General features: G+C 36.3%; 3 protein-coding genes across 3 annotated transcripts; all 3 read right to left on the bottom strand.

Moving 5' to 3' along the window:
- Nucleotides 1-1,338: 1,338 nt before the first annotated feature.
- Nucleotides 1,339-3,960, bottom strand: hoxd10a (homeobox D10a). Its single transcript, XM_016535214.1, has 2 exons — nucleotides 2,804-3,960; nucleotides 1,339-2,087 (listed from the first exon to the last, which is right to left on the bottom strand). The coding sequence occupies exons 1-2, from the start codon at nucleotides 3,522-3,524 to the stop codon at nucleotides 1,813-1,815; spliced, it is 996 nt and encodes a 331-aa protein (XP_016390700.1). The 5' UTR covers nucleotides 3,525-3,960; the 3' UTR covers nucleotides 1,339-1,812.
- Nucleotides 3,961-7,696: 3,736 nt separating this feature from the next.
- Nucleotides 7,697-9,446, bottom strand: LOC107725820 (homeobox protein Hox-D11a). Its single transcript, XM_016535218.1, has 2 exons — nucleotides 8,785-9,446; nucleotides 7,697-8,159 (listed from the first exon to the last, which is right to left on the bottom strand). Exons 1-2 carry the CDS (start codon nucleotides 9,380-9,382, stop codon nucleotides 7,927-7,929), a joined length of 831 nt encoding a protein of 276 aa, XP_016390704.1. The 5' UTR covers nucleotides 9,383-9,446; the 3' UTR covers nucleotides 7,697-7,926.
- Nucleotides 9,447-12,423: 2,977 nt separating this feature from the next.
- LOC107725821 (homeobox protein Hox-D12a-like) lies at nucleotides 12,424-13,944 on the bottom strand. Its single transcript, XM_016535219.1, has 2 exons — nucleotides 13,398-13,944; nucleotides 12,424-13,129 (listed from the first exon to the last, which is right to left on the bottom strand). Exons 1-2 carry the CDS (start codon nucleotides 13,942-13,944, stop codon nucleotides 12,891-12,893), a joined length of 786 nt encoding a protein of 261 aa, XP_016390705.1. The 3' UTR covers nucleotides 12,424-12,890.
- Nucleotides 13,945-14,733: the final 789 nt, after the last annotated feature.

The raw sequence follows: 14,733 nt of genomic DNA, 5'->3' as shown, positions 1-14,733 counted from the left end.
TATGTCATACTCTAGCCTTGTAAAGTATTTTATAGAGTACCGAGTTGCAAGTCCTCGTAAAATAAATGTAATAACATGCTGTAAAACAACGAACCACCACAGCCTCACAGATTCTCAGATTTTATAAACGGTCCTCGCTGCTTTAGTGTTAAGATCTGCAATTCAGTTGTTGTAAGTTTGATACTGACTGTAAGGTGTTATAAGATTAACACAGGAAGTAATATTTGTGTATATTTTTGGTACTCATTGAAAAGCGAGTCATAGTATTTTATGTGTATCAATAAAATTTTTATGAGGTGTATTTGATTATGTATTAATGCTCCCTTAATAAAAAAGACTCTTGGCATTTCAAAGTGTCTTGACCCACGTGTCTATCATTTAATAAAATAATAATAATAATAAGTATGGGAACATGGGCACTGAACAAGGTGGCGACGACTATGTGGAATGACTGATGGTAATAAAGCGGATGTTGCTACGTCACTTTACAATAAAATAACAAAAAGGTTCAAGACCGAATAGATCATTTGTGTGAAGAGAGATTAAACTCAATTCATTGCATCGTTCTTGCTGATTTGAGAAAATAATTTGAGTGAGAAAACAATGTTGTATAATGTTATTTGTCGACAAGTTGTCACTGAGAGCTCATCTGTTACAATATTGGTCAAGATTGTAATATGCGTTCCCATCTGTGGCCACACACTTGAACATATCTAAGAATGTGCCTATAAAGGCATGTTTGGCATTGTGTTTTTTTGTATGCACATCGGAGAGTGAGTCGTCAGTGCTAGAGAAAAAAATGCAAACAATAGCCTAATATAATTTTTAGACTTGTGGAAAGTGGATTACATACAGGAATTAAGAAAATGTTTGTTTTGTTTGTCAGTGACGTCCGTAAGATTTTTTTTGCAAAGCAAAAGTGCAAAGCAAGTAAGAATTCAATGGCTTTTTTGTCGATCAAAACATATTTTTTCAAATAAATATCAATTGACATGTAGGCCTATTTGTAAATTTGTTTGTATTTGCTAATTTGTCTTTGAATATAAGTACAAAAATACATTTATAAAATGACATATATTCAGGCCCAAACACGGACTATATTTTAACATAAGATCATATTTTAAATGACATTGTTTTGCTCATATATTTTACAAACGGGGTTTTAATTAGCGAAAGTGTACAAATCCAAGGATATGTTCTCTTGTGCGTGTGTGTGTGTGTGTTTGGGGGTGTATTGGGTAATGTAATTTGGTCTTTATTAAACTGTGGTTTAGAAACTTTATTATACCAAATATTACAACAAACACTATTATGACATATTATGAATTTATTGTCCACTGACCACATGCCACAAACATGCACTGATACAGACATTTAAACACCTAGTATACAGAAACCTTTATACGTAATTATTTCAGATAAATGTACGTTTTCACTGGAGAAAGAATGGGTGACCTTTACTTTCAAATGTGCTTTCATGTCCTTTTTTTGGCGCAAATGTTTCTGCGACATTTTTGCTCTGTCCCTGCTGAAATCAAACCGCTGGGAACAGTCTTGTTTCGATTTTATTATATACGTTAAGACCTAACACCACTTTTATACCCTGTGAAACATATTGAAATACACAAGGCTTCACATTTCAAATGCAATCAAATATGTAGCAACAAATGATAAAGATTTAGCAACGATCACAACACTGGAACGTGAAAGTAGCCAAAACAATGCACACTGCCCTCATGTCAATATTATACAGGAGAACACAGATGGACCGAAACGGGGAGGTAAGTTTTTGAAATGCTCTTGTTTGCATGCTCACGAAAAAGTGAGATTGGATGTGAGTTCACGAATACGGTTTTCTCTACTCATCTTCTTAAGTTTCATCCTGCGGTTTTGGAACCAGATTTTCACTTGTCTGTCAGTGAGGTTGACGCTTTTGCTTATCTCTAGACGGCGCTCCCGAGTCAGGTACATGTTGAATAAAAACTCTTTTTCTAATTCCAAGGTCTGGTGCTTTGTGTACGGACATCTTTTTTTCCTTCCACTCTTCGCGGTTAACCAGTTGCTCGTCGGTGTGTCGTTTTTAGACTCTGCAAAACAAAAAGACAGTGAGCCAACAGCAAAACAAAAAAGGGAAATTAAGACCCTTTCTTTCTACATGAGAAAAAATAGACAGCATGCTTGTTAAAACAGTTATCATAATTAAACCTATACCTACAGATCATTAGAATTAACTGAGTCAAAATAGCTGTAATAGCCCATGTGGCCTCTTTTGGTCTTTCAGCACATAATGACAATTCAAGTGTTGACTATATCCCTACAGCGTATTTTTACTGAATTTTTATTATTATTTTTTTTCTGAGGTTTACATTTAGTCTTTTTAATAAGTTAAATTACTCCTTATAACCAATGTATTTTTTCTATAGGCAATTTTGTATATTTAACTTACTGCACCAGAAATCTGATTTTGCCAAGCTATACTAACCATGCTGCAGTTAGTAACAAATAAATGTCAATGAATGGTTCCTACATTAAAAGTACATTCATTTTCCTGCTGAATAGATAAAGTTGCAAATACATTTCACCAAGACTGTGCTTATATTGACCACAGTCACTTACAACAAAAGGTATTTGATGTTAACGCGCCCTCGCAGCGCGGTTTCCTGTTAAGGCTTTTTACTGCAACCTGAGTAAGACTCCCATTAAACATTACGACTTTCGGGTTGTTTGTGTTTTATATTGGGTTTTATGATGCCGGTGCGTTCGCATTACACCAAGACGCGATTAATCCGTTTACTGTACCCACCTTTGCCTTCTCTTTGTGGCAATTCAGGGCTGGAGACAGACGCCTCAGTTGAGCAATTCTTCTCCTCCAGCGTGCTGACTTTGGGCTCTGGACTCCGCGCCGGGGAAGAGCTCCTTGTGTCCCGATCGTGCGGAAGCTTCTTTTCCACCTCGACAAAGGGCGTTGACTGCGCTTTTGGAGTTACCCTGTTCAGCTGCATTAACGTAGTGCTCGGGCTCATCGTCTCGCTGTCAAAGTCCGGGTTTTTCGCCGTCGCATAAGTTTGACTTAGTCTAAAATATCCAGGGACAGGAATCTCGGGACTATCAACGGAACATGTTTCGGGAATCAGGTTGGAGTACGCGGGTATCTCGGACGAACTGACCTTTGCTCTCTTGTCGGAATACATACAACAGTTAGTTTCTTCTTTTATGCTTTGTGAAAATGTGCAGGTGGACATCTGGTTGAGCGGTTGCTCTAATCGGCAGGACCTGGTTGGATCTGCCCAGTTATCAGTTTGAGGTATGTACGAGTGGACGTTCATGCCCATGTTTTGGTGGTTTACTTCCCCCCGTTTGCCAAGAGACGGCAGGAGTCCACAGGTTTGCATTCCATAGGTTCCCATTTCTGCAGTGGCTGGCATGTACATGTTACTGCTGGAATAAAAATCTGTTCTGCACTCCCCAATCAAGGAATCTACCAAAAACGTGTTTGCAGCAGGAGAGCTGTTGGGAAAGGACATTTTGGAGAGTATTTTTTAAAGAAGCTGAGAAGTGTCCTCTGTAAGCTGACATATCTAGCAAAACAATCCCTGTATAACCCAGAGAGTCTCTCTGCAACCACATGACACTCTCACCAATGAAATTTGAAAATGGCCTTGAGACGTAGGCTCTTCCCCGTCACGTGGGCGCATTGACACGCGATTTGAAGTTGTAGACGTGGTCAACAGCGACACCTAGAACAAGGACTTGAAATTGGTTTCAAGACGGTCAAAATAACATTGTTAAATCCATTTTCATATATGCAACATATGCAATTAAGACAAAATGTGACGAAATTGGATTGATATAGACTATACTGTTGAACAAAGAGCGAGAACCAGGAAAATAAATGACAGCATTAAGCACAGTCTATTTTGTATTCCTTTTAACTCCAATTCAAGGTCAAGAAAAGAAATGTCGGCAGACACAGCAGAAGGAATTTCTCGTAGTTCACAGTTTCACTATAGGCAAAATGCAGAGGACAATGCAGAGCAAAATGAGGCGGCGGACGTGGGCCTAAACACCGTTAACTGCATACTGGATTAAGGGTGAAAAGCAAAATTGTGATTCAACTTTTCTGTTTGCTTTTATCATTATTTATATTTTAATCTACACAATTGATGTTGCCTGTCTGCAAAGGACATTTCAATGTGATTACTATTTAATAATTCATGTAATAGGCTACCATGTTTGTTGTTTGTTGTTATTTTCTAAATTAAATAAAAGAAACCTTGTACTTGTTACATCAGAATTATATGTCAGCCAGACATATAATTCGTTTTTCATCACGTTATCATTCAACTTATCATTATAAAGATGTGAGGTAGGCTATTTGTTTAAAATATATAGCGCTTGTCAAAGGTATAAATTAATTTTCATGAAATTTGAGTAATTAATGCAGTTCTTTTAAATGTACAGAGTGAAAAGGTGTTTTTTATTGAAATAAATACATTTATATGATCGTGTATCTTGTAAAACAATATAGCGTTTTAAACGTATTTACACTTTGCTTTTAAAATACTTACATCTTTATTCAGCAATAACATGTTATATGCAACATTATCAATTTGTAACTAAATATGCAAATACGTTTGCAGAATTAAACAGCATTTACAAAGGTTATCAAATTATGTCTGCTTCAGAACTTGATACAATGCAAATACGCACGCAGAATAAAATGCCATCTTTGCCGCTGAATTAATCATGGGAAGTGTGTTTATTACAGGTATATAATCTATTGTCACAAGGAATACTATTGTCGTTATACATAAAATACTAAAATATAAAAATAGCTATACGGAGTTATGAACTTGTCTATATAGAAATCTTATCATACAATGATTTTAGATTAATGAACAATCACGCACAATTTCTTTATATAATTTTAATAAAATGCACGCATACACGCGCTAAATAAATGGTTTTCCTATAACACATTTATGTAAATTAAGTTAAAATTAGTAAACACTGTCAGTACAAACAAAAAATACAGAATAACTATAGAAAAATACAGAATCAGACTGACATCTGAAAACCAAACATAATCACCAAGCAGTTACACAATTTTCATATTTGAAAGTATACAGCTTTCATAATCACATATGTCAAATTATTATACTACTATGCGAAATGCATAATTGATCTCTGTTATGAATTTAAAGTAAATACATTAACACTATAATTCTTCGACAACGGGTTTGTTTATGTAATTTCTTGGTTCACCCTTAAATAGATGAACTTAATAATAAAAAAGTCCTGATTAATAAGAGGATGCCGTAGAGATGCGTAGGCTACAGTTTAATAATTTCCTAAATAAGTAGTGGACTGCAGCTACGTTATGCTATAATCCATGTATCATTAGGAGTATTTCATTTTTTTCATTGTACACGCAAGTCTGTCGTCCACCGGGAAACTTTATCAAATATATTATAAAACTAAAAGCTGGTGAAGCCCTTAAAAATCGATCTGCTACGTTGTAATGGGCTATGCTTGCTATATTAAGAATGATATAACAACGACGACGACAGACATTAATTATTATTTTTAATATTATTTGGCTATTATTATTATTATTATTATTATTATTATTATATAGCTGTTCTGTTTATGTATGATCTCTTTATTGAACGGGACGTTTCCCAAAAAAGGGACTGTGCCACCAAATGTTAAAGCGTGTAAAAGGCGCTGAGCAGATGTTTAATTGTCTCCCCAACTGCAGAGAAAGATATCCTCCGTACGCGACTAAAATATATTTTCCGGGTTTTCAGGTTATTTTTTCAGGTTATTCTGAAATATAATGCTAGAGCACAAATATAATTAACGATAAGAGTGAGTAGCAATACTAACTTATTGCCATTAACAGTACACGGGCGTAAAAACATTATATTAGATCTCATAACTCCGCTCAGAAATCATTGTTTTGAAGAACAACTAAACTTGAATCACGCACAGCACCAGGTCAGATCATTGCTGTAAGTTCGCCCTCTCGTGGCTTCAAGCAGTATCAACGAAATGTAAATAATCAAAGGGATGTCTATTTTAAGATTCCTTATTATGACATGCAATATATTATAAAACACACAACAATATTGGAGTGAATTGGATATACTGTACACACGGCTAAAACATTTAGGAAACTCACATCTAGGAAACAAAAGTAGCTTGTAGGATCCTGCGTTTGCCTAGCACTACAGAAGTCAGTTTTGTTTTTCCAGTAGGCCTATATTCTGCAACCACAGAAGTTGCCGCTCCATAATGTCTACTGATGAGATAAAAATCAACAAATAATGTCTGCACCAAGAGTCTTTTGTAAGCTTTTTGGTTATTTAAGCATAGTCTTAAGAAAACACCACCGAAACACTTGTAGTAGCCTTATATTACTGCATTGTTACCCTTGCCTAAATCTTAGTTATGCAAGAAAAACATTAAGGAGTAAGTGATAAGGTTGTATTTATATGGTTTTATTTTACAGCATATCACCTAGCCAAACGGCGTCTATGTGGAGTTGCCTATAGTATTTAACCTAGCCAGTAAGAGGTAACTGTATGTGTATAGAGGCCTTTAAAGGCAGGTCAGTGTGTTGCCAGTGGGAGCGAGTGGATGCAGCGGCCATATTGGGCCGTGCTGCACTGCGGCGCCTCTGAGAGGGCGTAGTTTTTCAAAGAGAACCTCAAAAAGGCGCCTTTACTTATTCAAAAAGGTTAAGGGTGACGACCTTGACATTACAGAAGTTCAAATGCAATATTTCATATGATGTTTTAAATTTGTTGACGACATCTAACTTTGTAACTTTGTTACTGTAAGTCTTCACGTGCTACATTGACGTAAACAGCCCCGTAAAAGCTTGTAGAAATTCGGTGATGTGTATGTAATGCGTAGGATTTCAGTTCGAGGACTAGGCCTCTTTTGCAACATAGCCAAACTCTTAATATTATATTTTCACTTTTATTTGTTCACATACTGAGTTCATATCTTCCTAGACAGAAAAACAAAACATCTGCACCCTTTGTGTTTCAGGGCAAAGTCGCAGTTGAAGTGGATAGTGGGTCCAATAGCCCCAATTTAATTTACTGCCCAGAGTTTATTGTACTGTCTAGACTGTTCAAGGTTTAGTAAATAGCCTTAGTGTAAAACAACATACAAGGAAAGGAATTAGTCAAAGACTTATAAAGTTACCAATGGAAATAGTTCTCTCTCTACCTCACGTTTATTCTTCCTCTAATAATCAAAATCAGCCTTCGTCTGAAAAATAAGTAGGCCTATAAGTTTGAAATGCAACTCTGTTAAAAAAACTTAAATAATGTTATTTAATAACAACAAATGACTGTTAAATAACAAATTTTGTTGCTGACTTAGACGCGTAGGTCTACCATCACACACAAGAGGCGTCACAGCAATAGATAGAAATCTGCTGTATTTTTTTCTTTATTTAATACGTAGATACATTACATGCTTCAAACGAATAAATGCATACACAGTTCTACCTCGATGCAATTACGTACTTGTTTGATGTAACCAAACGCATTGCTGACAATGCAGTGTGTTACTTGAATGCACTTCGAGGAACAATGAAAAACACAATAAATAAATACAAATACAAAGCTACTGCATTTCAATGGCATTAAACATAGTATGAAGAGATTGTCGAGCACCTATGTTCCTGATAACTGATAATTTCCCTCATCGCGAATACACTGTTGTAGATCATTTGTGCAGAATTTTAATCGCAGATCACATTCATTTTTGATAGCAAGTATTTTGCATAGTTGTAAAATACAGAGTTGACGTGAAAATAGCCCAGGTGTCCGGCGAATGGATGATGTCCCACAATTATGACATAATAGAATAGCCATCGTTTCATCGTCTCGGCCAATAGCATGCCTTTCAGAACAATGGATTTCCAGTGAAATACTGGAGACGATCTCGGTTCACCTTTTTCTCTTTCATCCTTCGGTTCTGGAACCAAATCTTCACTTGTCGGTCTGTAAGACTGAGCATTCTTGACAAATGCAGACGTTTCTCTTTGTTTATGTACACATTGAAAAAGAATTCTCGTTCAAGTTCTCGGATCTGGTATTTCGAATATGGGCATCTCTTTTTTCTGGACTTTGTTGTACCTATAAAAAGAGAAGTAACTTGATTACATTACAATAAATTTAAAGGCTAACTCAGTTGCAATACAACTGCAGATGCTTCATGAGTTGACATTAAAAGTTCGAGTACATCCGATACTTCAGATACTAATGCCAAATCTGTATCGAGACTATTGTGTAATTCACACTGCAGTTACAAAGACAAAACAATCGGAAAAACTAAAGTATGTACACATAGACTATAAAACAATACAAGATCTGCCACATGAAAGCATGCAACCGGCCCACACGCTCACGCACACACACTTAATGTAGAAACGCAGAGTAATCCGTATGTGTGTTTTCAGTTCGATTAAAGTGTTTCTCTTCTATGTTAAAAAATATTTTGTGATAATGAAACGAATTACTACTGAAGCAAGCAACAGACTTGATATTTTTAAAACACGTGCTTTCTCGATTACATTTCGTATAGCCTATTTAGATGTATAATGATCCGACGAAAGCGCCTTCCACATCGTAAAGATTTTTACAACAGCAAAGAGAATCTTACTAGCTATATAAAAAAACTTTTGCATGCTTATAAAGCGGCACATAAAAGCTAACCGATAAAGTAATGTGAATTGAACCGCCGATAAAAGCGTGGACCTACTTGAGCCGTTGTTCTTTTCTTCATCGCAGGTTGATATTGAGGAATCCTCCTCCACGGTTACTGTAGGGTCTTGTTTGGTCTGTTCCGCGCTATCTGTGGACACATTACATGCAGCATCTCCGGGGACACTCGTATCTGGTTTTTGTTTGGACTGCTCAGGGTTGGGCTTCTCAGAGTTAACAGTCTCAAAAAACTGATCAAATTCTTGAGGAAGTACCCCATTTCGGCCGACGTTGGTGAAGAAATGGCACGAGGAGTTAGTACCACCGTGATGGCTATACATGGAATCGTTTTTAAAAATCATTTCCGCTCTGTTTGATGACTGCAGGAGATCTCGGTGCATTATCTCCTCCGTTGAATAGTATGAAGCGTAATTGCCCCTGTAATGCCATTTGCTCGGATGATCCAGTCCATAGTCTCTGAAAGTCACTTCACGAACAGGTTGGACCTGCGCTAGGTTGGAAGAATAGGGAAAATTTACTTGACACGACGTAGTTTGTGGTAAAAACGACGAGACCGACGAGAAATCAGGAGCAGAAACATAGTAAGGTAAATACATATTCGATGCACAGTTGCTGCGATCCTCGTAGTCCGTCATTGCTCGCTTTAGCCTTAGAGAGGAAAAAATCGCTTGCTTGACTATTAAACTTTGCCAATCTATTGCACCATATGCGTGTGGATAGGACTCGCCAAGAAGAAAAAATCGGAAACGTACGCTGACGTGCAATTCATCTTGATCGATTCTTGAGGTAATTGTGTCATGTGATCCGGTAAAAAAAATTACCATATATCAATATCAGTCATTAAGTGAGCGACTCATAGGTAACCGCATGAGGAAGGTCATTGGTTGCCTGCATTTTTGAAACTCCCAAGTTGTATTTCAAGGCATTAGTAAACAATCACAGAAATACCACATCAAATATTTTGTTTAAAATCATAGTTAATGAAATGAAGCACCTTCATCACAACATTAAGCAATTTATTTCCAATGCACCACATTGAGTTGTACTATTCAGTTGCTTTATTTTAAGATTTTCCTAGGTTTCCCAACCACCTTTCCTTCGCAGAAAACTTTGACGACTGAAGCAAAACTGCAATGTTTTTCAGTCTCTCCCTATACTTTCCGTAAACTCGGAAATTGAGATTTGCAAAGGAGATTTGATCAAAATGCACGGTACATTAATAAACATAATTTTTACGTATGTTTCTGAATCTGCAATAGGCTATTTTACAAAAATTCTTGGAAAGCCCATATTTTGTTATAACTTAGGCTATACATTTAAGACATAGGAAAGAATGAAAAAGAGAAGGCAAAAAAGAAAACGCATGGGGAAAAAATCTGGGAGCTGACACAGAAACACACAGAAATGTAATGCAGTTCACCAAATGTCAGCGAAAGCAGATTTTGTTTATTCTTCGCAGTCTACAGAAAGTAAACATTTAGTCACTGTTTCCAAAAACGACAAAGGGCAATATAGTAAAGGATAATACTATTTTCATACCTTTCTTTTTTTTAGCCTGAAGTAAAATCTGCAATTTAGTCCGATAATGTATTCCAATAGTCAAACGATTTTGTAACGATTTGAATAAAATTCCTCGACGCAGTTACGGAAAGGAAGAACAGGAAGATAGACGGATTCACACTGCCAAGTACAAAACAACTGTTCTGGCTTTGAACGTCTGTCGTTTGAGACAATGAGCACCCGGCAATCACCAACAACCGTCAGCCAAATCATTTTATTGCACAGGCAAAAGGATGCGCTATGGTGTAGTGTCCTGGGTGGAGGTAAATAGTGACTTTTACATACCGAGAGACTATGGAAAAACTACAAATTGACCGCTTATTTATTTATAAAATAAATAAATATACATGTCTCATATCTATATGAGCCACAAAGTTGGTGTTAAGCTTATAAAACAAACAAACAGCCAAAGTTGTTATATTGTTTTTGTACTGCCTGTTGTATTTTAAATCTGTTTTTGTTTTTTGAATTTATTATTATTATTTTTAATCTGCTAACCTGCCTATAGTGATCTATAAAGATCATAATGTTTTTTATTGGTAAATACAGTTTCTTGATTTACAATGAGAAACTATCCATTCCAGAAGAGATGTTAACACATTTAAAATTTCATTTTCGCGAGAAAGCTGAATCGCGAAAGTGGGTGGCTTTCTTAACGAAACGCTTATCTTGTACGATCCATACGAAAGAGTTTGTCTTTTGTTGCACCTTTGTTCTGGGTAGAACTCAAAGTGTTATAGCCCAAGAAAAGATGAGTCTGTTTATCAGTCGGTGTCCAAAGATTTTTCAAAACAATTTTCTCAATAATTTAAACCGCGTTAGCGCATCAAATAAATTATCATGCGGTTTGGCCTTGTAATGTGAGAGTTGTGCAAACTCTTGTACACACACACACACACACACACACATATATATATATATATATATATGGATGATTCCAATATTTGTCTTCATTTGTCAATTTCGGTCACTAACTTGACCTTAACTTTGTATTGGCGCCCCCAGTTTCTACTGCGGCCGAAAAACGTCTTGCAGTGCTCTCAAGAAAATTCCATTCCGTTTGTTTCTTGCTTGTTCAGTCTTTTAACACAGTTCAGTCTTCATCGCACTTATAGGAATTGTGAAGACAATAAACTTGGAACAAACTTACCTATGTCTTATTTATTTCTAATGTGTGTTTTTAATTATCTATAGATATTCAGACAATATATATTTTAAATTAAAATGGTAATACCTGATCATTTTAATGATGATACAAATATACTGGTAATAATAATATAATAATATATTTGGTGAAGGTGTACAGCGGTGGTGCTGTGCAACCATGCGTTTAATCATGATTTGCGGAGAGTAAAGACTAGTTTACAAGGTTACTATATAAGCATATATAGTACTATAATTGTATATGTATATAATACTATAATTGTACCAAATTGTTTACCAATATACCTTGCAGATAAACAGTATGTGCATGTGCATTAGAAAGGTGGAATTGCAAAGCCTATACAAAAAACATGGTCTTTATGTCCACATGTCACTGGTTTGTAATACTGATATTAAAATATTATGTATTTATTAATTTATTTATATTTGGTATAGGCCGGTTTTGTCTTCGCACGCAATACATATGATTGTACCACTGATTTACCTGTTCTGTATACACTATTTTCAAAATAAATAACCCAATCATTATTCCAATGAATAATCAGCAAGTTTATTTTTTAGAAATATTTTTTAGAAATACGAATATTATGGCAGTAATTTGAACAAATTTCTTAGAAAAGAGCTAAATCAATAACATTTTACTACATATCTACAAAAGTAAATACTAAATTGTATTTATTTCAATTCCTCTTATGACCTATAGACCACAGTGCATAGTTACAGCACTTCGTTTGCTCGTTAAAGTTCCGTTCAATTCGATTATATATAATTGAAGAAAATATAAAATGATTGAGATTCACAGAATAAAGATATTCGCACACCGGAGTTTGTGTATTAACAAACGAACTTGAGCTTGGACTGGAGGCACCACAGCTTTTTATTCGAGCATTTCATAATCACCCACCGAATTAGACAAGTATCGCACAAGAACACAGAAGTTTAATATAAGGCAGAATTTACAGAACACTTAATAAATATTACACATGACACTTTTGGTTAAAATGCAACAAAAACAAAACTTAAATTTTTAGATCGGAAGATACAAATGAGGTTTTATCAAAAATATTAAAAAGGTCTACTCTAAGTTTGCTGTAGTTCTAAACTACAAAGCATTCTTTTTACATAGTGATCTTTTTAAATTGCTAACATTACAACTATGGAATTATCCTTTTTTTCCCACCAAAAAACATACTCCAGACACATACAAATGCTCCGAGTTTTTGGCAAATAAATATACATTTCAAAATATCCAGCTTCAATATTAAATTATATTTCATAAGTGGTCGGGAGATAATCGTTTCCAGATAGAAGGGTTTGGTGGACTTTGATCTCCATAAGAAAAGTCTCTTGTATGAATGATGCCATCACCTAATAAACAAACCCTAGATTGTTAAAAAAATAAAAATAAAATAAAATAAATTAGTATACAGTGAAGATATGCTCGCGCATCATAAGTCTTTTTTTCTTCATTCTGCGGTTCTGAAACCAGATTTTCACTTGCTGATCACTCAGTTCCAATCTGTCGGAAAGCTCCTTTCGTTTCTGTCGGTTTATAAATTCATTAATCATAAATTCGTTCTCCAGTTCGGCTAACTGTGGCTTCGTGTAAGGCCTTCTCTTTTTTCTTGATCTCACCTGTGAGGGACACCACGGCAATCCTGGGGAGGAGAGAAAAAAAATCCAATAGTGCACTAGTCATTATTCTTTCATGTCACTGAATTAGTAGCCTAGGCTATCGTCATCTAAAGTCGTTAACTCTTAAACACGACCACAACTCTGATTACCCCGTAACATCTATGCATTTATCGTTGGGCATGTGTAAGCACACATATAAAGACTACAGAGTAAAATCCACTGAAATCAAGGTCACCGAGTGACATCTAAACAGCGCTGGCGTCTATGACGGAAGGGTCAAAAGTTGCGTACCATCGGAGAAGGCTGATCTGCTAGCCTGGGTGTTCAGTAATGTTTGAAATGGAGCGTTGGAGCTGACAGACTGATTTGATCCATCAGTCACTGGCTGGTCACTGAAGCTCAGTTCATTCTGTGCAACCCTGTTCTGCTTTCGCCTTTCTGAGTTTGAAACTTCGTTGCCGGCAGAGCCAGTGATTCTCTGCTCACTTGCGTAAGCTGTATTAGGTCGTCCAGGCTCCTCTGATTTGTGGCTGACATCTTGGAAGTAGTACCTCCCGGATTCCTCCAGTGATCCCTTTTTGTGAGTGTTGAGGCTAGCGCTCACAGCGGCTGGATTGCTAAAAAACGGCTGAGAGTAGCCACTGTAGGCGCGGCTCTGGGCCGAATTTGGAGAACTCCGCGGGAGCGAGCACACCTCTCTTCTACTGTAGGACATCTGCGGAAGCCCAGATAGATGGACTCCATTGCCTCGCAAGTTTTGGAGGTACAGGGAGTCGGGAGAGTGAAAATTCAAAAGGGGAGCAACATACCCAGAACTAAGAAGATTGTGCTCACACATTTCTGACGAGCTTGCCTGATCGCTTCTTAAAACCGTTTTAGTTACCCCTAAAGAAGCAGGCAAGGTAATTGTTGATTTGTTAATGCACCATCACGTGATATGCAAAGTAAAATGTCTAGCCACGCCCATGTGACAGTAGTGCTGCAAAGTCAGAAATAGGCATTGCATTAAACGCATATAAAATAACAAACAGTTTTTGCAGATATCCCAATCAATATCTTGCCTATTCATTTCAAACGATGAATTTTGCTATATAATGTAAAAGAGGGTCTATGTATCGCATGCTTCGCTATTTTTGTGAAATATGGGTTGAAAAAGCAAATACGTAAAATAAAAAGAATAGAAAAGAAAATCCAAAAACTGTCAGTTCTTTAGAATATCTTACTTAATACAGTGCATAAAATAATAGCGTTGATTAATAATGAAGGCTACAGCGAGTGAGAGTCCTGGTGCGCCTTCACGGAGGCAAACATGCATTGTAGCATGACTTTATGTCAAGTGATCGAAACTATTCAATATAGGGACTTTAAATACATTATAACCCCAGTGTGACGTTCTGTTACAATATAACTTCCTGTAAAACATTTTTTTCTAAGTGAATTTGGCTGACAAGAAAGAGAAAAAGAAAACGCCGCTTTTATTTATATACTCTCAGACGGATGGTTACTTCACACAGCCACATCTGTAATAACAATTCCATATGCTGGATTCCTCAGACAAATCATCTACATTCCAGACTCTGGCCACACAGATTACTCTAAGCACACACACACACACACACACACACAC

The sequence above is a fragment of the Sinocyclocheilus rhinocerous genome, unplaced genomic scaffold, assembly GCF_001515625.1.
Source record: "Sinocyclocheilus rhinocerous isolate Xijiao unplaced genomic scaffold, SAMN03320098_v1.1 scaffold1568, whole genome shotgun sequence".
NCBI classification, from domain to species: domain Eukaryota; kingdom Metazoa; phylum Chordata; class Actinopteri; order Cypriniformes; family Cyprinidae; genus Sinocyclocheilus; species Sinocyclocheilus rhinocerous.
The sequence above is the reverse complement of the archived record's forward strand: the minus strand, read 5'-3'. Positions and strand labels throughout refer to the sequence as shown.